The 27,631-nt window shown below is 42.8% G+C and overlaps 1 protein-coding gene across 1 annotated transcript; it reads right to left on the bottom strand.

Annotated features, from left to right (window-relative positions):
• Positions 1-1,448: 1,448 nt before the first annotated feature.
• On the bottom strand, positions 1,449-27,318 carry LOC143987099 (calmodulin-1). The gene is made up of 6 exons (XM_077485626.1): positions 27,157-27,318; positions 9,698-9,728; positions 8,366-8,509; positions 8,097-8,203; positions 3,695-3,830; positions 1,449-1,869 (listed from the first exon to the last, which is right to left on the bottom strand). Exons 1-6 carry the CDS (start codon positions 27,157-27,159, stop codon positions 1,841-1,843), a joined length of 450 nt encoding a protein of 149 aa, XP_077341752.1. The 5' UTR covers positions 27,160-27,318; the 3' UTR covers positions 1,449-1,840.
• Positions 27,319-27,631: the final 313 nt, after the last annotated feature.

Here is a 27,631-nt window from a genome sequence, read left to right as displayed (position 1 = left end):
AGGTTAGTGCTGTTGAACTTCAAATGACAATTCTCCAGTTATGCAACATTATATCCATATGAATTAGAGCCTTCTTTGGGTGGCATTTAATAACTACTGATTTTATAAAATCAGACTGACAGTGTAACACCATTTTCTACTTTGTAAAAAACCATGCAATAATCCCACATTTATCCAGGACAGTTTTCCGCTTCAAGTCTCTTAAAAAATAAAAAAAACAAACACACGGACTTCTGTTTGGTCCGGAAGGGAAAGAAGCACAGCTGTCTGATATTCAGTGGACACCAATACTCAAATGTGCCTCCCAATGCCCAGTGGTGCCAGTGCCCTCTAGCAGTGCTCATTATTACCAGCACCACCTATTAATGCCCTTCAGTGCAGCCTCACCAGCTTATATCAAGGGAGAAAAAAAAACCTGTGGGGGGGGTTTAAGTGTCCAGGGAACATGGAGTGCATTATACAAGAGCCAAACCTATATATGACAACTAAATACAGAGCAAGAAAGGAGCTCCATATTGAGGCTGTACTCAGTTTTGAATAATGGGCAGATTTGCCATGAATGCGCCTGCAATTTGACAGTGCTGATGTGAATGACATATCACAGGACTCGTATTTGATATGCCATTCATTTGAACACCTCAAATCGCATTGCTGGAAGCATGTTGTCCCAAAGTAGCTCCTTAACTTCTGGGTGCAATGCTTCCTGTGATGCAGACTACAGCATGCATTGTGTGACAAATCTGCAGTTCAATTTAGCATCATTCAAATGAATGGCATCTCAAAATGCAAGCGACACATCTGCGCTTTCCAATCTCGGCAAAGCTGCCCATGATCCAAAATGTAGTGTGAATACAGCCCAAGACTTGTTCTCACTGCCCTCAGCAACTAGTTCCAATGTGATGTGTAGTGCAGAACATGGACTCCCATCAAAAATTGTGTGATGACCCATACTCTAGTCTGATAAACTCAAGATGACACATCTGTTAGCTCAAGCAACTAATGTAGTTGCTATGATCCTGCCACCAAGCTCCATCAACTTCTAGAACATTCTCTCACCAGTAGCTCCAACAAAGACATTTTTTTTTTAAATTTTTATTGTAAAACAAATATACAACTTGGAATGGATTTGAGGCAAATTGTGCCATAAGCAGGTTTTCTGAAAAGTGGCTAAACCAAAAAGTAAACCTTTAACTGGTGAAGGAGTTTACAAATCACATGCAGACCCTTCACAACAGTGGAGAGAAGAAAAAAAAAAAAAAAAAAAATTGTCAAAAGCATAGTGATGATGTTCCATACGTAGGTCTGGAGCAGAGAAATGAGGGAAGGCAGAATAAAGAGGGGAAAAAAAAAAAAAAAAAAAAAAAAAAGGGGGAAGAGGATACAAGACATGTATCTGGATATACCAGCTTTGCATTAGTGCAACATAAGTTCAATATTGTTTAACTATCTGTAGTTTAGAGTTGTTTACTCCACATTCCGACAAGCAGACAAGTTACTTGAAGAAATCCAACTTGGAGAGAAGGAAAATAAAAATCTGTAGAGCCCAGATATTCCATTGTGTGATCCAATTCATCCAGCTCTTCCATGTGCACAAGGGGCTTTGAGAAAAATCCAGAGTAAGCCACATGCAGCATTTGTTACTTTATCAACTTTTCATGGAAACCAAAAAGAGTAAGTTGTAAAGAAAAAGACAGTGACAGTATGGGAAACATGTTTGGAATTCTAAAATTACTATACATGCAATCTGACAGTAAGGGGGAACATTTTACAGATAAGTTACAAACAAAGAAAGGCAAATAAACATCTTTGTACAAGAAATTTAACACATTCTGTACAGTCTTCACTTTGCCGTCATCATTTGTACAAACTCTGCAAGAGAAACAAAAAACAGTAATTGGTCAATGCACCAATTCAAATGTATTCTTTTACCAATAAAGATCCCACCAGCAGGCAACTGACACTTTTTGGATCCGAGACCTAAAGCCTGGTACATGGGCTGAACAAACAGAAACTGCACAACTTCCAGCCAATGTCTACAGCAGCTGGCTGAAAATCTGGCTTTTGTCAAACAGGTATGCTGGGAAAATAAGATAAAGCTGCTAATGCTGCAAGCGCTGACTAGCATGTTCATGCAGAAGTCTCCCCCCTGTCAATGCTATAATAGTGCAGCGATTCCTCCCCCCCCCCCCCACGAAGCCAACATAGCATAGTTAGTACAGCGAGCCCCTTAATTTTACTGCTGAACTAAAACCAAACGCACCTGTAAAAAAGGCATTAAACACCATAGGCAATGCCTTAAAGTACTGTTTGTCAGCACTCTACAAGTATGCACAGATTTAAAGTGGTTGTATACTTTTTTACCTACAGGAAAGCCTATAATAAGGTTTACCTGTAGGTAAAAAAAAAAAAAAAAAAATCTCTTAAACCTATACGGTTTAGGAGATATTCCCCTCGGTATGCACCGCTGACTGCATCAGTGCATGCGCACAAGGGGATTCTCGGCTGAAAGGTCCGGCCGGGATGAAATGATGATATCACGGCTCCGGCCACTCACAGCGCCGGAGCCCCAATACCTGGAAGAAACGCAGAGGGAGCATGTCAGCTCCCCTCAGTGTGGATCGGGCCAGATGTCGGGGCCTCCTTCTAAGGTAAGAATTTCATAATGAGCCATTATGCGGTGCATACTAGCTCATGTTTTTTGCTTTGCAGGTGGTAAAAAAAAAAAAATTGCGGGTTTACTACCGCTTAACCTGTAACATGTCAAGCAGCAAACATCTCTTCACATTATAACAGCCGCCCTCACCCCCCCCCCCCCCCCCCAAATTGCAACTATGGCCTCTAATAGAGTTCAGGAACTACAGATCGCATCATGCCTAGTCGTGTCTGAAAGTCAGTTTTACAATGCCTCCTGGGATTTGTAGTTCTGCAAGAGCTGGAGGGGCTGTAACTTAATTAGCTGCTGTCCCTAGGGTGTATAAATACATACAATATACAAGTAATTTTCTAGCAAACAAAAAAAAATTACCAATTTAATCTTGTAAACAAAGTGGCTAAAAAAAAAAAAAAAAATAATAACCCTGGTCGGCGAGTGGTTAAAGCGGTGGTCGTCAACATGAGCTATAACCAGCACAGATTTAGAACAATGTTAGCTTTCAAACAAGGCCTCCAACTACTTGCCTATACAGCAGCAAGTTAAAGCTTTTCACAAACTAACGAAACTATAGTTTACATTAGAGCTATCCCTAAAGCCAAGCATTAAATCACTGTTCATCAATTTTAGATGTGGTAGTCATTTTAGGCTCTAGAACTGCAGTTCTAGCAGTAAAGCTTGTCAAAAAAAAAAAAAAAAAAAAAAAAAAAAAAAACCACAAATTCACACATGCTCCGTCTAACCATCATACATTGGCAATTGTGTTCTATCCTGCAGTAGTAACAATTGGAATTTACTACTTACTGATTCTATGGTCAGCCTAACCAAATCTCTCATGAAAAAGTTCAAGAGGCTCTTAAAGTAGTTTAGAGTCAGAGGATAATGCATGGGAGGGGGGGAAGAGAGGGTACAAGGCTGGCCATGTTCACACTTTATTGGAATAGCTTCTGTCAGCAAGAATTGCAAGTGGGAACCTGTGTTGAGGCCCAATACATAATGTAAGCAAAACCCACTTGTTCAAGGACTGATCTGAAAGCCACCTACCTTCGTAATTTACTTGACCATCTCCATCAATATCTGCTTCCCTGATCATTTCATCAACCTCTTCATCCGTTAACTTCTCACCAAGGTTTGTCATAACATGACGGAGCTCAGCAGCACTAATGTATCCATTACCGTCCTAAAAAAAAAAAAAAAAAAAACAGTTTATATCTCAAGTCTTCAGCAGGAGATAGTGCATGGCTGAAGAATGGTAAAATGCAAGAACCTCCGTGCCAGTCAAAAGAGGCTACAAAGAACTACTACCTGCAGAGTTTATGCTGTAGTTATCCCATATGCAAAAATCAAGCTATAGATTAGCCCTTTACAAAAAAATAAATAAAAAAAAAAAAAAAAAAGACACCCTGCACACAAGGTTTAAACAAGTAACATTTTCCACTTCCCCACATGCTCCCCTGTCCGCCCCCCTGCATAACCCATGTGAAACATGTGCATTTGAGAACGGGTAAGTTTATACAGCAGTGGTTCATCTTCCCATTTTTTGGGAGGAAAGACTGGAGACTGCAAGCATTTTAGAAACTTTAAATCTGCAGTTTAAGTTTTGGGAACTGCTGTTTTTGACTACAAGTCAGCTTTGGTGTGAGATATGGAGCAGTCACTGCTGTGCTGCTCACCTACCAGCAATCTGACATGAGCAAGCAGAGCCCTGTCTAACCATATGGACAGTCAGTATTCAGGATCAGCTGTAGGAATCTTCCAGGCAACACCTGTTGCAAAACTGACAGCTTCTGGAGTAGAGTTCCTCTTTAGGCCTTATGCACACTGGACTTTTACAGCCGCTTCTAGGGGCATCTGACTTACCCATCTCTAAACACCCTTCCATGTTAGCCAAGTTTATGCTACTAAAAGCTGCAAAAATAAACTTGCACCAAGCTTTAGACGAGTGTAAACCCCCCCCATGCTGTGTGCATGAGACAAGATGAATAAATGAAGCCCCATTAAAAGCGATCCCACAACACCACACCCCCACAAACACATGGGTGTCAAGCCAGACCAAGTTTGTTCCTTGTAAAAACCTGGACCTAGAACCACTTGCAGTTTCTTTGAAAAACTCATGACTTCACAGGACCAATAGAAAACTTGTCAACCTGAAGACCATGCAGCTTGTCTGTCAATATTCCTTATCTGAAGGTTTTCCCTGTAGAAAGCCTTGGGTCATGCATGGTTACATGCCCAGTTTACACATTGTACAGGTCTGACAAGTTTGTCACTAAACTGACTCATGTTTTACTGTATATTTCCTCAAGCATGCAACTTGTGTACATACCTTTCTATGCAATGTTAGGGGCAAGGGCATTGCACTGTTACCAGACTGCCACAGTAAACCCAAGTGTATTTATGGAAGGTGCGCCAGACTTGGTACTCCTTCCATATATTAATTTCTTTCTGGTAAACTGCTGGAGTTCCCACTGGAGGGCAGCCCCAACCTGAGCCAGTGGGCTGTTTAAACACATATCAAACAAATGGTGAAGTCAAACATTTAAAGTTCCCAGTGCCCCCAGTAATAGGAGAGGGAAGAACGAACCTAGCCAGGTGACCGCTTGTCTAGCAGCTGTCATGTTAAGCTGGAAAGACTCAAGATGCCAGACCTTGTCTACACTTTGTACATTCCCAAGTCTTCCTGTAGCATTGCATGTGGCCCCATAACACTTCACTGGTTCAATGACCTTGAAATTCACAGGCAATGATCAAAGCTCATGAAGTCCAAGCCATGTTTAAACCTGGATATGTACCAACGCAATCAATATATTGACTATTCTGCTAGAACTGGTGTGCTGCTCCCTCTTTAGGAGTGAATATGATCTCAGAATTGTAGTGGCACCCTGGGGCTGAAGCCAGTCAGGTGCTTGCAGCAGTATTTTGTTTGTCTTAACTAGCAGTGCTATTGTCCCAACCCACCACTTTTACTAAAAGTGCAATTTTCATAAGTGTAGAGAACTCAAATATTGAACACCAAATTTATTCCACACAATACATACAAGATATCAACCCTGCTGACTTTTCAGAAGTGTTGTGCTTGATTGCCTAGAAAACAGCCACATATCCCTATAAACCAGTCAGCCTTTGGTGAAGGAGACCCAATCTTACTGTGGGGGGGGGGGGGGTTCATATCTGCCAGAGTTTTCTTAAAAGTGTGTCTTTGTATGCATTTGGTCTGTTTCCATTCATTTGTCTTATCCCTTTAGGCCTCATGCACACCAGACGCAGGTGAAAAAAAACTCTGCTCAAAAAAGCTGAAATGCCTGTTTTGCCACGTTTGCATTTATAAGCGTTTCTAAAGATATCTAAAGAGACCCTCCAAGCTCAAAGCATTTTTTTTTTTAAACTATTTCTGCTATTTTAATCAGAGTGAGCAGCAGCATAGAGAGCAGTTGTGCATTTGCCTTTCTGTGGTACACATTTTGAAATGGATCCCATATTGAATAGGTGTCAGGAAATGCTCCTGATGTTGCTCTTGCTGAGACAGCAACATCGTCGCAAATGTCGTCAGAGCTCGTCGATATTGGCCCCATCCGTTGATGGGACAGCGAATGTCCGTTGGATATTTCACAAACATGTATGTGCAGCTGCGTACCTACCCCGGCTAAAAATTTAAAAACTTGTCGGATGTCCATTGTCACATTTGATCTGCTCTTAGAAAAAGTACAACCTGGTCTGACATTCATGGACACCAATATGAGAAACTGTCACCAGAGGAACGTCTGTTGGTAACGATCAGGTATGTGTATATATTTATATTATATCTATAGATTTACAGATAAATTTTCCTCTTTTATTTTAAATTTTTAATATATATATATATATATATATATATATATATATATATATATATATATATATATATATATATATATATATATATATATATATATATATATATATATATATATATATATATATATAATTTTTTTTAAATATCAAAATTTTCTTGTGGCAATTTAAAATGTTTTCATTATTTCTAATAAAATTAAGATTTAAAAAATTTATTAATTTCTAGTTTCAAATTGTTTTATTTAAAAGCAAACCTAGTTAGATTTTTTTATAATTGTTTTAAATTTGGCCAATTTTTTATATTTTGTGAAATATGTATTGATTAATATATTTAAATTCATAGCTGTATATGGTAGTATAATTTTTTAATGCCTTATTAAAATATCCAGAATCCTAACCAATAGCCCTAACACTAACCCTATCCCTTACACTAACCCCAATCCAACCCTTACGGATAACCACTTACCATAACACCCAACCGTAATGACCAAATTACATTGCTGCAGATGGTCACAGTTGACTTTGAGGCCATGTATGTCTGATGCAGAAAAGTGCATGACATTTTGCGACCCCCCTATCTTGGGGTCACTTGGTGATAGGAACCTCAAATTTGGATATGTTGTAGTGCTAGTTCCAGTGTCTGCATACCGAATTTGGGGTTCCTGGCAATAAGTGGCCCGCAAAGTCAGGTTGCAAAATGTCATTCTCAGATCATATTTCTGATTTCTCAGGTCCAAAAAATTGGGTTCCTTTAAAAGCTTATAAACGCAAAACGCGGCTAAATGCGGGTGCTGCATTTTGCGTCTGGAAAAAAAAAAAAAAAAAAAAAAAAAAAAAAAAAAAAAGGAGGTTAACTGCATAAAAACGGCAAAAAACGAGACTGTGTATGGACACATAGGATAACATTGAATGAGTTTAGGGGCAGTTAAAAAAAAAAAAAAAAAAGTTTAACTGCATCTGAACATGCGTTTAACAGCGTCTCATGTGCATGAGGCCTTACTCTTCCTGTTGCACTCCTTGTGCATGCATTCAGCTTGGAAACCCCCTCCCTTGCTGTTCATATGTATCTGACCATATATGATGGTTTTAGATTTTGTCCTAAGTTGGCCATGAGGGGAATTCTGGCCCCGTTATGTCTCATTATTTAACCTGTAGGGTTGCATTATGTTAGGGCTTTTTACATAGGCTTGGGAAGTTGGAGATACTTACCATTACATCCTCCTAGTTATTTTATACATCTTGGAACTTGTCACATTGTGTATGCTTTGAATCTGTTGAGTTGCCTGGGAAGCTAATGGATGTTTCTAGCATACCCATACCTTAATTTTTATTTAACAGTTGCATTATACAAATTGCACAAAAACACCATCCTACTAAATCCAACAGAAAGATTATATTGAAACTTAGCATTTCTTTAAATATAGTTGCACCATTTTTCTAGGACTTTCACCTGCTGATCTGCCCAATTGTCAAATTTCACATTTAGACCAAGCAGCAAAAGTGAGAGGTTGAAAGAACCAATCCGAGGAGCTTTTAGGCATTTAAAAACTAGCTCAGGGTAGCATTCATGCTGATCTCTACTGTTAAAAAACCCCCATACAAAATAGGATGTTACCTTGTCAAACACACGGAATGCTTCTCTGATTTCCTCTTCACTGTCTGTGTCTTTCATTTTCCTTGCCATCATAGTCAAGAATTCAGGGAAGTCAATTGTTCCATTGCCTGTAAAGAGACAAGACTCGTAAGCCTCCATGCAAACATTCACCATAAAATTAAAAACCAATGAAAGTCAACAAAGTCATATCCTATAGATTTTAGGAAGATCTTACTGTTTGTATGCATTGATAAAAGCAGGCACGAGTTTCACCTGTGTACAGGACTTACCATCTGCATCTACTTCATTGATCATGTCCTGCAGTTCTGCCTCTGTTGGGTTCTGCCCAAGCGACCTCATCACTGTGCCCAGCTCCTTTGTTGTAATAGTGCCATCACCATCCTTGTCAAATAGTGAGAATGCTTCTTTGAATTCTAGAAACAGAACACCATTCATTAATATATACTATACTTTTTATATCCACCACGTTAGTAAGTTACACAATTAAGACTCCTTAAATTTACAGCAATGCAGTAGTTCCACATTGCATACAGCCAGCCAATAAGCACACCATGCCTTGCCAAAGCGGTTTTATAACTGGCAGACACATTTATGGTACAATATACCATTTGCCTTGTGCCATAAAATCTTCTCCCTGCATGCTGTTTGTGAATTGCACATGAACAGCTGCATGCAGAGCTCAGTGCAAAATCCTGGCAATCCTACAGATATTCAAGTGATCTTTGCTACATGTCTGGGAGTTGGGTCCCCCTTTGCCCAGCCAATCAAGGCAGATGCATCCTGAACACAGCAACAGATGGACAAGAAACTAAAGCACCAGCTACAGAATGACAAGCCAGAGCTGTCGTTACAATAAGTTCCCTAAATTTGATGTGCCTACCTGTACAATGACAAGTTTGTTGGCCTGAAATTTTAATTTCCCCCTTCAAGCAATATTGCCAGTGTGAGTTCCTTCTAGTGCCTGCAAGTATCCATATAAAAGTCTCCATTCTACACCCAAGAAATGTACAGCATTTCACAATTAAGCTTTGCTTGTGTTAAAAGAACTTCAGCTGGAATTGGAATTACAGGAGGGGGCAAGGTTTCATTTGTGTTTCTACCAAGGATCCATGTACAATCAGCACCTAGTGACCCAAGGTTCTACATGAGCAAGAGTGGGCAAAGTTGGTTTAAGTGGTGACCTAGCTGTGAAGAAATGTTGTCAAGGGTGTCCAATTACTCTGTTCAGTAGGTACTTTCTTCCAAATTCCAGACCTAGGGGGGACGGGACACACACACACACAGCTAAACAATTGAAAAAACAAAACAAAAATGTCCATTGAATATTGGTCATTACATGGAGGACATTGTTTGCTCTCATGGCCAAATGTTTTTGAAGACGGGTTCCAATGATCTTATAGTCTATAGCCAGTAGTATGTGCACCCCTTCAAGGGGCATCAAGATAATCACATGATCTGGCCATGAATCATTAGAAGTGACTACTGGTGGGGGGGGGGGGGGGGTAAGTTTATGAAAAATCACCCAGCTCTACTGCTGGGCCCTCAAATACAAGAAATAGACATGGGGGCCTACTGAGTGCTAGGAAAGTTTAGAAACATACCTGCAATCTGCTCTTCTGTCAGTTGATCAGCCTGGGAAAAAAAAATATAAAAAAAAAAGTTAGAGTTTCTCCTCTGCATTTACAATACACCCAGAAAAAACAAGCCTGTCTAGATTCCACAACGATCATCCTACAACCAACTATGCCTTATAATGGGGGGGGGGGGGGGGACCACCAATACAAAATACTGATTTTGCAGCTGCCTTTAAGGCTGATATTCTGCAAGTTTTAATCTGTCACAAGGCATGCAGCCATCCCTTGTGACAGGTATTCTTTATGGAGGCTACAAGACTCCAAACAACCCTCCTTTTGCCCATAAAACATACAAAATGCTAAGATTGGCGTTTTTTGAACACTTAAAACTGGCACCTTTAGGATGAGTAATCCGGTAGCGATGTCATGACATTGCTTTGTTTCCAGGTTACTAGATCCAATCTGCTTGGTTAGTGTCTCTAGCCAACAGATGCGATTGCTGGTTGCTTGGGCCTCCTGGTGAAACAGCAGACCTGGGCTGAGCAGTGGAACACTACTTGTGATAAAGGCTGATCAGCTACTACTAGAAAGCCCACCACTTAGGGAGAGGAAAACAGATGACAATCATCCTAAACCAAGCCATACAGATAAATTGTTTTTTAGTTATACTTTGCTTCATTTAAAGAAAACTGAAGAAACCAAAATACTGCATACGTGTGTATAAAAAAAAAAAAAAAAAAAAAAAAAAAAAAAAAAAAAAAACACACCCCACCATACTACCTTACTGAGTGATGCAGCAACTGAAAAGCAGTCAGAGGCTTTTAAAGTAATGAGCAGATATCAGATTATCCTATTCATGGTCAAGGACCATGCTGGCCTCTACAGGAGCCATATAAAAAAAAAAAAAAAATTTAGATTTTCTTGTGCTAAACATTCTCAAACTGAACCACTGAAACAAAGTCCAATGCTGGTCATACAAGGTAAGGAAATTTCAAGCAGCTTTCAGATCACTACTACCACTGTCCATCAAATCCTGGGGGGGGCTGGGTTTTGGGTTTCAGACACATCTGGGCAAGTGCTGGCAGGGGACCCCAGAACAGGTTTGAGGATGCACCGCCATTACACAGAACAGGCAAGTATAAACATTTTAAAAGTTGCCTTTAGAAATAGCAAATCAAGTCACACACTCACAATTGTTTTAGCTGTTGCAGAGCATAACTGGTGTGAGGCCTTAGAGCTGTATTCAATTTTTTTACCAACACATCAATATCAGTCATTGGCTGCAACAGTTTCTGGCAATCCAGCCAGTTAACCTTCAACTCTGAGGGCTTGTTCACACCATACATGCATGGAAACTGAGGTTGCAGTTTTCCCTTCATTTCCCATCACTTATGTGCCTCGTTCACACCAATGTGAATGTCTGTTTAGCCCAGTGCAGAAAACCGCATACATGTTGCAGATTCCCACAGAAAGTATCTGCACATTGTGGTGTAAACAGGGCAGAGAACAATTGGTTGTGCCCTTGCACCATGGTGTGAACAAGGCTTAATAAGCCAAGCTACCCACTATAGGGCCTAAAAAGTCCATGACAGCCAATTGGTAAGAAAAAAAAAAAAAAAACCCCACACCCCATTTGATTGAGAAAAAAATATATATACATTCTCTAATTGTTTTAGAAAGAGGCCCAATTCTCTTGAGGTCCCGTCAGTGCTTTGGGCCCCTGCCAAGTGTCCACATAGCAAGCTGCTGGCTATGGGGACACTTGTGTGCTTGCTCCTGAGCCAGCTCCATGTCCAGCAATACACAGAACATGTCTCAAACCCACCTTTCCCCACTGGCTGCGATTGACAGCAGGAGCCAATTGACTGCCTCTGTCCAATGGGGAGAGCAGTAGCAACTCAAAGACCACAAAATACCCCCTAGAAAGATGCTTTTCATTCCTGTTCTGGTGACAATTCAATGGAAATAAGTTGCCCTGGCAGAGACAAAACCTCACATGGGTTTTAATGCTACACCAACATTTTAGTAAAGCCAAACTAAAAAGCAGATTAACATAAGTTTGCACACTGGTATGGTCCTGTTACAGTCAGTGTTGTGAACAATTACATAAATCACAAGATGCACTGAAAATCTTGCTTTAGTGTACAATTTGTACAACTTAGTTCTTTGAAGAACCTACAAACTGAAGGAAAGCCCAATGCACCATGTACATGAAAAGGCCCACAATTGTGTGGGGGGGAATAAGCCCAAGTCTATAGTCACTCCCTTTGTAGAAAAAAAAAAAAATTAAAAAATAAAGCCGATTCAAACATGGTTGACACATCACTTTTCAGCTATGAAAGCCTGAACATTGGTGATCCCTTTGAAGCGCCACTAGATACAAGCAATTACATAAATAAGTCACAGAAGGTTGTCCTCAAGCCTGCTGGGTAAGGTGGGTGGGAGTCTGAGTAACCAAGAAGCTAAGAGCACTCTGAAAGTGCCATGGAGGAACCCCCCCCCCAATTTGAGACCACATACAAAAAAAAGTTTCTCATAAGACCAGGGAACAAATTTAAGTGTGCTGCAATGAACAGATTTCCTCTGGTTTCAATAGAGTGCAGCAAAGCATTTACCACAATTTTAAGCAGAGTACAATTTAAATATGCCAAATAAAACTCCAAATTATCTGGTTACAACCTAAAATTAGAGTGAACACTCAGAGCACCAAACATGAGGCACCCACAATTTACTTCCTGTTGAGCAATATGGCATGTAGGCCTCAATTAGTTGTGCAGATGAACTGTTTGACTATCCACTCCCCATTAAGCTGCAAAGGGCACCAGACAGGGGTGTCACTACATTTTGAATTTGCATTGCTTCACACCAAAGATAGTGACCCAATCAAGTGGACAGTGAAGCACCAAACAGCCCCCACACAATGCAACAATGTGCGTTTTTGGCAAAAAATGGTTGAACAAGTGGTGAGGCGGCAATACATTGCTGCCCATCAATTGCCTCTGAAATATTCAGACATGGATCACCTTCAGATTAGTGGTAGATTTTAGACACTTCTAAAGCCACACTTCACAGGTTTCATTCCTCAAACCTAGTATAGATCAAGCCTAAAACTAAACTCATTTGTGGCGCTCAATTCAGGCATTAAAACAGTTTTGCTCATACAAGGATAGGAGAAAACAAAAAACCACCATATCCATCACAGAATAGAAAGCTACTAATGGGACCACTGGTGATAGAGATTCACTCAATTACTTTTTGAGTGAGACATGCAAAGGAGAAGACTCCCCATGGGGACACAGCTGGCAATAACTGACAGGTGATAGATTGGCATCTATACTCTAGAGGGGGGGGGGGGGGGGGGGATAAAATTAAAAAAAAAAAAACCCACACAATTTGCCTATAGTTTTACTAAGCCATTTCCCAAAAGGAAAGAAATTTAGAAATGTTCAAATGTTACTTCCTTAAAACCAAATATCAATGTTTGCAGCAGTCCTGCCTACAACATTATGTACAGTTTAGGCCAGGGATATGCATATGCTGTTGCAGAACTACAATTCCCATGATGCATAGCAAGACTGACAGCCACAAGCATGACAGGACTTGTAGTTTTGCAACAGCTAGAGGTCCACTAATTGCATATCCCTGGTGTAGGCCATGTTCAATGCATGTCTGGTTATTGGCACAACTGCCAGTGCTTATGCCTACTTGAGCTTTCAAGCACTCGAACGGCTTGTGTCAGACATAGTTGGTCAAGTGTGCAGCACCATGGAAGCTGCAGATTTTAATAGAAGGCCAAGATTGCAGCTTCCTGAGCAGAGGGATCAGTTCCACTTTGAAGCCAGTTTCAGAACATTGAGGATTTTCAGGAATGCAATTATGGGGAGTTTCCTGCAATTATTTTTCCAACGATTAAAAAACACGAGAGGCTTGTGTTAAAATAGAACACCCTTTTCTTTATAGGAGCGCTATGCAAATAGTCTAAACATCTTCTACCCCTCCCCATATTACTGCAGCCTTGCATCCTAGTTTAGTTGTGCTGTGATAACAATTGCCGTCACTAGTAAAGAATAGCCACTACTGTATGCACCTTCCAGCTTTTAAATCACATTTGACTGAATAGCCAAAAGCCTTGTCCAAAAGTTGACAAAGATAAAGATGCTCTGTTGAGCAGAAGTTAGGCTTATATTTATTCAGTTTCCTAGATTTAGCTTAGTTGTACACAAGTACAAGTGTCACACAAGGCCTAGGTTTAATAGTGCGTAAAGTAGTTCTAAAGCAGGGATATGCCATTAGAGGACCTCCAGCTGTTGCAGAACTAAAAATCCCATGAGGCATAGCAAGACTGACAGCCACAAGCATTACACCCAGGAGGTATGATGGGACTTGTAGTTTTGCAACAGCTGGAGGTGCGCTAATTGCTTATCCCTGTTCTAAAGCTTTATACCTGAATGCATTCATAAAGTTACAGAAGTATTTATCCATTGGATTTCTCTGGAACCTGCAAGGTAAAGCCATAATGTGTTGCCTTAGAACAAAGCCCTTCCAGCAGCAAGCTGTCATGGCTTCCATCTTCCCAGATTTGCAGACTGCTGTGGTGTGAGTGGCTGGAGCCACAATGAAGTCACTCCTGCACGAGCCACTGTTTACAGCACATGGATGTCACCTGTGCCATCTTCAGATCACATGTCCCAGTGATGTAGCTGACAGTGTGTACAATATCTCCCAACTAGTGCATGTTTGAGATATGTACTGCAGGCCCACACTAAAATGAAATGCTCAGGTGGGAATGGACTGGAGTATGTTTTAAAGGGTTAGAGTCCCTAGCTTAGTTACACGAAACTGCCACTTGACAACAATTTCATGCTTTTACTATAGGTGTAGGCCATCTATGCACTTCCCAAAGCCTGGTTGAAAAACAGTTGGAATCATCCTGCCCTAGATGTTGCCAAGACTACCAGCAGTTACTGCACACCATCACAGGAGTGATCTCAAAACACCTGCATGTCCACCATCTCTTCCATGTCAGCATTCCTGGAGGTCAGAGCTATTGCAACAGGAGTAGAGTACACAAAAGGGAGTTTGCAGGAACTAGGAGTATATTAACATCCTAGCAACAAGGCAGGATAGGAGGATACCATCTCTGGGAGTTTCAAACACGCTCTCAGGGATACAAGTCCCCACACTCTAGCAAGGGCATTCAATTTCAGCCAAAGCTGCAGTTTGCCTTCATCTACAGATTAGCCCTTACCTGCATAGGCAGGTTTTTGGCAATGTTTTAAGATTCCTTGTTGCTAGACAGGCTGGAGACAAGACTTTGTAGTGGTGTCAATCTGGAATACACAGCAGGCAAGAGCATTTCCAGAACTCCTCACCTGGCGCTTTCACAACTAAAAATTTAGCTGTGCCATACAAATCTGACTTCATTTACCGACTAAGAAAAGTCCTTTCAAAGCAGGCAATCCCATTATACAAGTTACTCAGGGAGGGAAGGAGGGGCTGACATGACCCAGTTTAGGATATTTCATCCATTCTAGTGTGAATGGATAATACTTTAAAAGTGAACTAGAGGCACTACCCACTGCAAAGCCTTGTCTATAACCAAATTACCTGTAGCTGCCCTTAATACATGAGGCATTTCATCTTCAAAAGCTGTAGTAGATGTGGGGGGGGGGGTTCGAACACACTTTAGTATGGCATAACAATGTTGGCCTCAATGAGATTTGTCCATATGCCAGAGAAAATATAAAAATCCCCCCCCCCCCCCCCACCTTCAAGTGAGACTGTTGAATACCTGGAAATAAACTTTCCAAATCTGGTGTCAGGTAAAGCTAGCTTTGGTGCAAAACTGGCCCTGGCAAGCAATCTTTAAACAGGCTCAAATGCAAGCACAAACATTGCCTGGGTTATTTTGAGACTACAGCACAAAATTGTTAAAATGTGATCCGTTTTGAATTAAATTCCAGCCTCTTGTTCCATCTGCTTTTGCATCCTATCCTTGAAGGCTATAGTGCCGTTTGATTTTCTACCCAGAAACTGGAATTGAAAGGCATTGCAGCAAGCTCACTTCCTGTCTGCAGAAGCCCAGCCTCATGCACACTGCTGTTGCACCTAAACTTTTGGAGCTTACTGAAGCCCCTTAACCCTTAACACCTTTTGTGCCTATTGAACCAAATTGGTGCAACTCCACCTTACAGGTCTGAAAAAGGTTTGTGCACCTTCCCCCCCCCCCAGAGTGCAAGTTTAGATGAACTCGCATGATTTCACTCCTGTATGTCAGTCCTGATTTTGGCTACAATTTTAGAGACGTCTGTACAGGTGTCTGCACAGATGTCAATGTAAAACCTGCAGCCTGAAATCACCTTTTAAAATTGGTGTAGTGCTGCACCGGACAGTGCCATTGACAGCAATTGCCACCGATTTGACATGTCAAAAAACTCCAGTGTGAACCAGGGCTTTTGGTGACTCCATGTGCAACTTGCAATGACAGCTGTGCATGAAGTTACACTGACCAGATGTTTTAAAATGCTGTAGTGCGATTGAAAAGCTGCATTCAGTGTGAGTGGGAATTTAACAACTCAGTAAAATGCCATTCTCCCATGCCGACTTCCTAGAGTTTGAGGTAGTGAATGCAGAACTGCATTCAGGGGGTGCATTTTAGCTGGACACAGCAAAAACAAATGCATCTAAAAGTTGATGGTTTTTTAGCACTCATTTCATTGGCTAATGAAATTCATTCATGCCCAAGTGATTGATGCTGCTAAATGAGGGGCAAAACACAGCATATTTCTGCTGCCAGGAGAAAGGAGGCAAGGGAACGTCCAGTGTGCATGAACCCTTAGACTTTACACCCCCCTCCAGTGGGTGTCAGTTACTGCTGACATTGTCCTATGTGTTGCACACAACTTCCATTGAGAAAGTTCATGCAGAACCCAGGATTCAGGGTAGCCGGAACAACTACAGCTAAACCGATTCCTATACAGTGCAATCTGGACTACAAACAGCATCAAGTTTACTGATCTGTTTGCATGTAAAGCAGAGCTCTGCAATTTGCCTCCAGGGTGGATTTCATTTAGACCCCTTTCACACCATCCATAGCGTGGGGGGTAAAACTCAGTTTTTAGCAGCGTTTTACCACCGGATATACGGCACATTTCTGCTTTTGCCCCCCACTAGCAGCTGAGAAAGTGTTAAAACCAGCGGTATTACAGCGCTGCCCCATTGATTTCAATAGGGAGGAGCGGTAAACACACCACTCCAAAGAAGCTGCTGGCAGGACTTGGTGCAGCTTTAGGGTGGATTGCAGGCGCCATTTCTAACGCTATAGCGCCTGCAAAATGCCCTGGTGTGAAAGGGGTCTTAAAAGACACCAGTAAAGATGCTTGATTTAAATCATAAAATTTTTTAAAGAGCAACTGTCATCTGTTCTGTCCTGAGCTGCTGTTGACTCACCAACAATCCCATTCACTTTAATGGGACGGGTGATGCAGCAATGAAACAAGGCAAGGGATGGGGCAGCAGCAGGTGAGCCAACAAGCGCTGCCATGATGGATCTGAAAGGACAGGTGCTCTTTAAACAAACTGAAATGTTCCCCATTTAGAATAAGCTGTCATGTTAGTAAAACCACAGCAGATTTTAGGTTAATTCACACATAGTTGGAGGAACTACTCAGATTTTTTAACTAACACATTGCCAGTGTATGTTCTCACCTTGCAGGACTAGGATTTCTTGGAGTTTACCAAAAAATTTAAATATTGCAGAATATACAGCCTCATGCTACATAACCAAGCTCAATGCTGAACTAAATGAATGTATTTTAACTATAACATTAAGGGCCGGTTCACACAGCGAGGCGCGGCGTCTCCGACTTGCCTCGCCGTGACCTGCGGGGACCTCAGCGGCGACTTGCAGAGGACTTCTGTATAGAAGTCAATGCAAGTCGCCCCCGAAGTCGCCCAGAAGTAGTACAGGAACCTTTTTTCTGAGTCGGTGCGACTCGAGTCGCTCCTCTCAGAACGGTTCCATTGTACAGAACGGGGGCGACTTGCGGGAGCGAGGCGAGGCGAGCCGTGTCGCATCGCCTCGCTGTGTGAACCGGCCCTAATAGATTTTTACCTCAGAAGCATTTTATTAATTATGATAAATAAATCAGTCAGATTTAAAAATAAGGTGTGAAGTGGGTACCTGGTTTTGACATGTACCCACTTCTGGGCAACTCTGCCACAGTGAAGTCAGCTGGAAGTTTGGCCTCCTCACCCCACCAGACCATTCACAAAGTGCACCATGCTCTGCACATGTGCAGTAGGAAACCAGACAGTCTTCACTGCAGGATTTCCTTACAGCAGCACCACCCAAAAGCAGATTGAAAATAAATTACCTCGGGTGAAGACACCACTGGATTTGTGGACAATTAAAAAAAAGTCTGCTACAGCGCTTGTAGCTGCTGACTTTTCCTGAAGAAGCTCCATTTTAACCCCTTCAATACCCAGCCATAGTAAAAGGGCATCCTTGACTTTGGGAGGGGGAATATCTGAATGATGCCTGCAGCTAGAGGTATCATTCAGATATTCTATGCTGCCAGGATTCTGTGCACAATAATCATAGTGGCAGTTTCACCACTTGATTGTTCTTGTAGCCCCCCGCCCCCCCAGCGCTTCTCTGGCTCTCCTGCGCCATCAGGGAACTGGAGAAAGAATTGGCCATTGGACAGTCGGAGGCCCAGGCGCGACGTTATGATGGCATGCCCAGGTGCCCAGAAATGACACGAAGCCACGATCATGGCTGTCAGCATGAGATCAGGGGGGGGGGGGGGGGGGGTAAGAAAAATGTGGGGTCTTATTGACCCCCCCATCTCAAATAAAAAGAAATCTAAAAAAGGCTTACTGATTTTAATTTGTGAAACTTTCCAAAAACTGTTTGAAAGTTTGCGCAAATACCGTGCGAGATACAGAAAAAAAGCGTCAATGACTGCCATTGTATTCCCTAGGGTGTCTGCTAAAAAACATGTTTGGGGGTTCTGAGTAATTTTCTAGCAAGAATTTTTTACATGGAGAGAATTGCCAGTAAGAGTTAAAGCGGGAGTCCGCCGGGACTGCGCGTTTTTTTAAAAAGCCAGCAGCTACAAATACTGCAGCTGCTGACTTTTAAAATAGTGACACTTACCTGTCCAGCGCGCCCGTGATGTTGGCACCCGAAGCCGATCTCTAGATCGGCACTCGAGTGCTGCCGCCACCATCTTGGGTATGGGAATCAGGAAATGGAGCCTTTCGGCTTCATTTCCCGGTTCCCTACTGCGCATGCTCGAGTCGTGCTGTGCAATAAGGACGGTCCCCGCTGCCTCTGGGATCCGTGTGTTTCCCAGCAGGCAGCGGGGCACTTGTGGAAGGGTGCGGGCACTTGCGGAAAGGGGTGTAATATACGCCCCTTTCCGCAGAGAGCTATCCCGGAAGTGGGTGCAGTTACCTGGATTATCCAGGTAACTGCACCCCCCTGAAAGGTGCCAATTGTGGCGCCAGAGGGGGGGGGGGGGGGGGGTGGACGGGGAGGATTCCGATGAGCGGAAGGTCCATTTTAGGGTGGACCTCCGCTTTAAGTTGTAAAAGTTCTGGCTTAACCAATAGATTCGTAACTTTATGCTAGTCATTCAACACAGGCACCAAATAAAGACCTAAAGGTTTCATGTTCTAGGAAACATCTAGAAGCCCAGTAATGCCAGAGTACCTGAAAAGTCATTTTGCATTTAATTCTGTAACAAAGCCAGCATGTATTCTTGTAGTAGGAGGTGTACCTACAGCCACAACTCTGTAAAGAGAGCAAATGCACTGCTGCCAAACCCAACTAGTCCTCCCAGATTTGAGTAATCACTGATCTTTTATTGAAGGGCTCAGGACAAGCAAATGCATCTACCATGGTGGCCACCTCAACACCACTTTCTGAAAGTCTCTGAAAGTGACCACAAGCCAATACAGGCCTTAGTCATGCCCCACATACTGAGACATGAAGTGCAACTCGTCTGCTAATGAGACCATATGGTAAAGTTACCCTTTACCCTCCCGTAAGTGCAGTATCAGGATGTCCATGTATGAGAGCCTTCATTGGCCAATAGGCTAAGACCTTGCACTTTTGCTTGCCAGCTCCGTTTTAAACACCATTGTAGTGATCTCCTCTGAATATAGGGTTATTTGCCTGGAATTAAAGGAAGCAGTGTCTGAACAATAGCACCAAGTTATATTTATGAGCAACAGTATGTGGTGCTGAGGCTAGATTTGTCACAAGAGTCAACATTGAAAAAGGTTGAGACAGCAGCCCTTTACACAGGTTGGAATACAGCATCTGCAGCCCATGTGTTATGCAACGTACAGCCATAGAAAACTGCCAATTTAGGCCTCATGTACTCTGCTGTTGGTAGACAGATTTTTAGGAGCAGTTGGCCATTCTCTTCCCCTCTCCTGAACTCCCCTGTTATTAAGTACATAGGTTAATTTATAGTCATTTCTAGGCAGTTGTGTTTAGAGGTCTTTTTGGAACAAAATATAACTAATAAAAAAGTTCAGAAGCTGTGTTTAGAGGAATTTCAAAAAACGCAGCTAAATGCAGCAATTCGCATTTAGTTTACAAACATTTCATTTTGGGTCATTTTGAAGATAAATGTTTTCAAACACTTCTAAAAGCAAGCGGCTAAACACAAGTTAGGCTCGATTCACACAGGCGGCACGACTTGCAGCGCCGCGACCTGAGCGGCGACTTGCAAAACGACTTCTGTATAGAAGTCAATGCAAGTCGCCCGAAGTCACCGCAAAAGTAGTACAGGAACCTTTTTTCTAAGTTGGAGCGACTTGAGTCACTCCTATATTAGAACGGTTCCGTAGTACAGAACGGGGCGCAACTTGTCAGGCGGCGAAGTCGCCTGGACAAGTCGCCCCTGTGTGAACCAAGCCTAAAGCTTTTTAGACACCTGTGTTTCTAGCTGTCAAGTCGAGAGGTTTAACAATGTCCCATGTACATGAAGCCTTAGATCTACAGTTGTCAGGGAGCTGCAGAACTATTTGATGGCTTTACAGTTGGTTAAGAGCACAACTGATTGTTATTCATAGACTGCCTAAGAAGTTTTGGGAATACATTAAATGAATGCAGAAATATGAAAGTCAGAGCCAACTGTAGAGCAGCACAACTGGGTGAGTTATGGCATTAAAACCAAAACAAAAATATACTGCAGCTTACCAATCTAGATGTGGTGGCTGCATTTGTTCTGTGTAGGCTTTAATGGCCAAGCCTTGTGTTGACCCTCCTGCACAGCCATTCACTGTGAAGATTAGTGCACTGCAGTTTCTTCGCCCCCACCTCAGCTGCATAAGGAGTATGGAGAGAACAGATTGTGATAAAAAAAAAAAGTTGGTTATAAAATTTAGCAACCAATTCTACACTGATGAAAGTGTAAAAAAGGCCCCGTCAGAATTTCTCATTACCATCTCCCCTCACTGCAACATGACATGAGGAAAGGAATGCTGATCACTGGAAAATCTGTTTACATGCAATTAGCCGATTGGATACAGCTGATCACAAGGTAAAGGGCCACTTATTGGCCCTTTACTGCAATCAGCTGTGTCTGTAGGACAGTAACCAGATTCATGGTTCTGGGAGGATGCACTTGCGTTGTTGGAAGTGTTTGAATATATAAAAAAAAAAAAAAAGCGCAAAGCCCTTTGGTCCCTACCTCTGTAGGTCACATGAGTGCACTTTGATCTGCACACCTGTGACCTGTAAAGTCAGGATCTCTCCAGAGACTGGACTGGCTGATTGGCATTTGGACAGATCCCAGCAGACCGACTATCCTGGCTCAACCCCAGTACCTTGCTGAGAGCCAGAGGCAACCACTCCCACACCTTAGCATTCCAGGGAGTGCTGAATGGACAGTTAACCAGTCTGAAGAACAAAAACGTGCCCCTACAGGGACTAGAGTCCAAGCAACATTCTAGACCAAAGACGAATCATAACTGGATGCTATGGAGCTCCATTTATAGTGCATTGCTTATCACGCAGTCTATAAAATCCCAATGATTGGTCCCAGGATAGCTGGGTGCCATTGACCTTTTTGCCACCAATGCCTGCTGGCTTTAGCAGATTACTCCAATTTGCACCCTCGATTTCAGAGTTCCTTTATTTTGCCAAGTAAATGAGCCATCTGCAGTTATAGACCAGGTTAGTCTTTCCATCTAATCTCCAGCTTTGCCTTCAGTATCAGTTGTACAAGTTCACCTACCTGTACTTAAAGAATGCCAAGCACAATTTCTCTGCATACCCTGCTTATTACTGTCCAATACAAGCTGCAGCAAATCAGAACCCACATTTCCAGGTTTGACATTTAGCCCTTTGCTTCCCACCTTGACTGTCCCAACCCTTTTCATTCACTGCATTTCTTCCAATCAGAGGCTTGTCACGTGTGGATGTTACATGGGGTGGTTTTAAAGCCACCCATCAAGATGTTACTAGGTGCCCAAATCCACCCAATAGGGTGCTGAAGGGGTTGGCTTTCTGACATTACAGCACTATAAAAACGTATGCATTGCATGCAGAAACAGAAATTGAACCATGGAGGAGAAAGGGAAGAACCAGGAAGTCACAAACATGAGCAGGGTATATTTCAGTTTTAAAATTCTGTACTACAGCAGAATTGCTACCTTGCTCTTTATCCCATTATACTGCCAGATTCAAAATATAGGCCACCACATAACTAGAATAGACTACTGCAGGGTACTTCACTGTTGAGATTATTGCTACTCCCAATTGTATGCTATACCTGAGAACCAAGGACCACATATCTCCCCCCCACACTGCTAAAATTTTCCTTTTATACCTAAATAGGATGGTCAGGGACATGGCCTAGGTCAGTGATTTTAAACTTTTAGCCAGGAGAAGATCCCAGAACATGAAGTCAGCAAGCCTTCAATTTTATTGAAAATGGAAACCAGTGCCAAGAACACATGTAGGAAAAAGTATGCAGATCATGAGCTCAGACATGTCCCTATAGCATGTGATGGGTGACCAACATTCTAAAGACCACAGGTACCAAACATAATTCCATTTGCAGACTGTCACAGAATTCATTTTTTTTTGTAAAAAAAAAAAAAACAAACAAAAAAAACCTTGTTTGTGAGAACTTAAAAGCAGAACTTCAGTGATTTTCTTCATCTTTCCCCACCATTAAATCCTCAGCCATGGTTTTAACTTTGGCTAGTAAACCATTTCTGCCAGAATATATCTTACACAGCCCACTTCCTGTTTCTTGTCAAAAAAAAAAAAGCCTAAGCTTACAACATTCACAGCTCTGAGAGTTTGCCAAGGAGGGAGGGGGAGAATCATAAGAGGGCCAATGAGAGCTGCAGGTGTGCCTGTAAATCCAGGAAGTAGACAGGCAGCAGCTTCAGCTGTCCAGTTAAAATGGATACAACCAGACTTAGGTGGAGATTTCTGCAGCATATTTAGCAAATACAGAATCACAGTATATATAAAATATGCAAAGTGGATGGAGGAAAGTTTCAGAATGGCAAAAATGTTACAAATTGTGAGCAGACTGCAGTTACTCCAAGTAAAAATATGTCAACGATTCCTCATGTTGGCCATCCAGGCAAGTCAGAACAGGCTTGTGGTAAAACGTGGAAGGTATTGTACCATCCCCCAATGTCAATGATAGTCTGGTGTGCTGTAAGCCAATCTGGAGGTCTGCTTAGTAGGCCATGTTATTTACTTGACCAGGCTGCCAACTGAGAAACAGGTGGAGTCAAGAGCTCAATACAGGACTACCTGTAGTCAAAACACACCCAAACAGAACTGCAGAAAATTGAGATAGTCACCAGTGCCAGAGCTGAGGCCTCGGTACAAGCTGACCCATACTGGAAAGGCTCCCACAATGTTACTTGTCTGCTTACGCAGAGCAACAACTGCCTTGCTGCAATCTCATTCCTTTTAAGTAGCACCCCAAAAAAGGCGTTCAATCAATAAAGTATGTAAATGTAACATGTAGGAAGTGGGGGCCTAAAGGAATTGTATTTAAAATGCTAAAAATCTATGTAGCGCCTACAAGGGGGCTGGACATCAAACTTCCAGGAGCTGGCTACTCTGGAACAGTCCCTTCAGGTATCAAACATGCTTCCAACTATTCACAATGAAGTGAAGCTATACTCCAACTCCAGTGATATGCAGAAGCTGCTTGCCAGCCACTGACATCTACAGCCAAAATAATTCCAGGTTTCAATCTTGAGCTGTTTGGCTGGGTTTGATGACACTCCCATGGGCAGAGATTTGGACATTTCAGCAAATGCTGAAACCACACACCAATGAATAGCTCAGAGTACAGCGTGTATAGAAAGATACGGGACACGGTATGGGCTCTACTGTATTAAGAGTTCTGCATTTGACAAAAATTCCACTTTAAAGCCAAACACAAGCTTTGAACATCCAACCATGTTTTGGCACTGTTAGTCTTAACTCGATATGCCAGATAGATAAAAAAAGTTACAGAAAAGAAAGCCTGACCTGAAGACAGGTGGCCAAACTAGTATTTGATCACCTATGGCAATTTGTTTTTCTGGGTCACCATCTCAAAATACTTAGAATATAAATAAGTCAGCTTTCTGTATGCTTATTCTGTGAAGCCAACATTGTAATCCATACTATTAGTGCAGGTTCTGCAATGACAAACTAGCCATTTTTCTCAGCTATGCAAGTCCTTAAGTTATCTTAACACAGGAAAACATTAAACAAAGGGGAATAAATCTTATTCTAGTGAATGGACCGTTCCACCTCTTAAAGGCATTTCTTCCACATCTGATGTTTAAGGCCTTGGGTATGCACAATACCATTGCTCATATACCAGACCGATGTGCATTTTTGCTGCCAGGAGTAGAAAGCATGCCCAACAGATCTGCGAAAATGCATATGGCCAACTCCCATGATCATGTAACACTATAACCTGCTAGAGCAAATGCACAAAACCTGTTCTTATATTGATTCAAATTGGCCTTGTAGGATAAAAATGGAGGAAAGCAAAGCATTTGATTCAGACTTTGAGCACAGTCCCAGGGGGAAACTACAACACCCAAGACTAAATGGGCAGGACTGAAACCCTTCCTGCCGGAAACTGCAGCACAATGCGGCTGGACCCACCCTGATCTAGGGAGGCGATGACTGCCTAAGACAAGCCTTTTGGACAACTCCCTCTCAGGGGCTTGTTGAACTTCCCTGCTGAACTTTGGCCAGGACAGCATAGCGATCCTGCAATAGCTTCCCTTTTTAAATTAAAAAAATAGTAGCAGGCCAGCCTAAAAGCTGTTCTTTGCCATTTACCTAAACAAGAAATATACTTCCTGCAATTTTACATCTCTAGAAATCCTACAAACACATAATTATTCACACATACGGGCACATCGTGCACTGTAGCAGAACAGCAGTAACCTCAATAGCTGCTGAAAAATCCAGCCAAAATGAGAGCTCAGGGCTCTGCCACACTCACAGATATCCTAGAGCAACGCCGGTTACACGACCCAGTTTTAAAACGGGTTATTTCAGATTATGTAACAGCCACTCCAGAGCCTCTTCAGGCTACAAAGAGCCTGTCAGTCACTGGCAGGGCGTGGGAGGAGATCTGCATGCGGCAAGACCTGGCTTTATTCAGCCTTAAACCCTAGTAACCAGACACCTTCCTGCCTTTCACAGGCTACACCTAGCAATGCTGAATGAATGACAGCATTCATTTACTAATGCTGCCTAGTCCACAAACCAAAACGGCAAGCCCCACTAGTACTCTGACCCAGAACAGCCATACAACCCCCCCCACTAATCCCCAAAACCAGCAAAGGTGGGGCAAACCCTACTAAACACAGGATAGGCTAGATTGTACTTCTACTAGCTGCTCATTTACACAGACCATTAATGATGTCTCAGCCTTACAAGGCAGATCTATCCTGACCACACTATTGTATATGCTGAACATGTGTATTGGACTATTTCAGTATTCCCCATAGCTAAATCCCTGGCCAAGCAGACCTGTCATCTACCCATCTTTCACTATGATGGACAGCTGTCCCACAATGGGACCAGCTCCCTATAGACCCCCGAATACAAGCAACATACCATTAATCTAAAGCTTAACCACATGGCTGCCATCCCATTGAAGGTCTGTGTAGATGACCATTTCTAATCATACTAGAAGTGTCAAGTCTTATTCTTTGATACAATGTATCCAGCCACCCAGTGTGAATATATCCAACCACTACTCAATGCAATAACCAGCAAAGTTCATTGTTACACAAATGTATCCAATCGCAAAACTCAGCATCATCAGGAGTAACGGCTAAACACTATACAATCTTAGATGTTAATCCATTTATTTGCATGACAGATCTGATCACATACAGCCAGATTTAGGCTGAGCATACCCAGTATAATCTTGTTTCCATTTATCAGAACTATAGCAAGCCATTTAAGTCATAGCAGCAGGGAGAGGCCCGTTGCATGCCGGATCTAAGGATCATACAATCAGATTGTATACAGCCAGCTTTACAATGCTCCTCCACATACCACTATACAATCATTTAGATCTGTCATGCAATGGGCCTCCCCACTTTCATATGAATTGCTGTAGACCTGATAAATCCATACATTATACTAGGTAACGTGTTCAGCCTATAGTTGGCTGTATGCAATTAGATCTGTCATGCAATGGATTGTCTTGCATACACACACCAATTAAAATTGGTCAAAAATCTAACGATTGCACAATTGGATTGCATTAGGTAAGCCGGCTGTGTACAATCCTTCGGATCTGTCATGCAATGGGGCCTCCCGGCTTCCATACATGTTAAAGGGGGTCACTATAGGTTTTAGAGATTGCATACGATCAGCAAGATGAATAGCCAATACAAGCGGGCATATTCAGGGGGTGGCATTGATCATACAATCAGATTGCATTACAGATCTGAAGGATTGTGCAATGGGGCCTGTCAGCTTAAATACACATTAAACGGGTCACTACAGTTCTGAACAATCTAAATAAGATCATACAATTAGATTGCATGCAAAGAAGGTAATATCTAATACAAGCAGTCATTGTAATGGTGGGTGATCATACAATCAGATGTCATTGTGATGTATAGGGAGGGGGTGACCATACAATCATATTTGCCAGTTTAGGTGCCCATAGATTGTACAATGTATAAGGAGACGATGCACTGGGAGGAGGACACACCTTAACACGCTGGCCCTTGCACCATACAGCAGATCTATGGTCGCCTAGACAACCAGCTCTCTTACGGTGCGTCAACCGGCACACGACAATGGCCGTAAGGTGCGCCTGCGGTCAGATCCCGGCGTATCCCCGGATGACAGGCGCCCCCTCCCCGGGGGGATCTGAGCCCTCATTGGTTAGGAGGTCAGTAGAGCGGATAGGAAATCCCCGGGTCAGGCTGTACGGTGGTCGGCGGGCGTCACTCACCATGTTGAATGGATGAAGGTATCGCGCAGCTCCAGCAAGGCTCAGCAGTCACAACTTCACCCCTCGAAGGCTCGACTCGGACTACTTTCCCAACCGCCGCCAACCGCTCCTCATAAACACCTCCCTCCGCCCCGGATCCCTCCGCCGCCGCGCTGGCTCCGCCCACCCCGGGACGAAATCGATGGCGCGGCTCTCCCCGGCGCGGGGATCCTCTCCGCCGCCTTTCCCTCCCGGCCCCGCGGCCGGGAGAAACGGGAAACGGCCTAGCGGAGGGTCTGGAACCCTTGGCGGGCTTGAGCGACGGGCGGCTCGGGGCGGCTGGGCGGACGGCGGCGGCGGGGACTATTTTCTGTGGACGCGGAATAGGCGAGACGGCGGTGAGGGGGCTAAATATCTGGGCGCTGATTGGTCGCTCGGTACCTGCAATGCGTCACTCGGAACATGCACAGTGTGGTCGCAGCGCCTCATGCGCAGT

Source organism: Lithobates pipiens, unplaced genomic scaffold (assembly GCF_037356315.1).
Source record: "Lithobates pipiens isolate NorthernLeopardFrog02 unplaced genomic scaffold, aLitPip1_a1.2 Scaffold_18, whole genome shotgun sequence".
Taxonomy (NCBI): Eukaryota; Metazoa; Chordata; class Amphibia; order Anura; family Ranidae; genus Lithobates; species Lithobates pipiens.
This window is presented reverse-complemented; position numbering and strand designations above follow the sequence as displayed.

Excerpts from the sequence above, each read along its gene's own strand:
- LOC143987099 (XM_077485626.1), bottom strand. Across the intron at positions 8,204-8,365 it reads CAATGAAGTAGATGCAGATG|GCAATGGAACAATTGACTTC; the intron begins GTAAGTCCTGTA and ends GTCTCTTTACAG. Across the intron at positions 3,831-8,096 it reads CATTCCGTGTGTTTGACAAG|GACGGTAATGGATACATTAG; the intron begins GTAACATCCTAT and ends TTTTTTTTTTAG.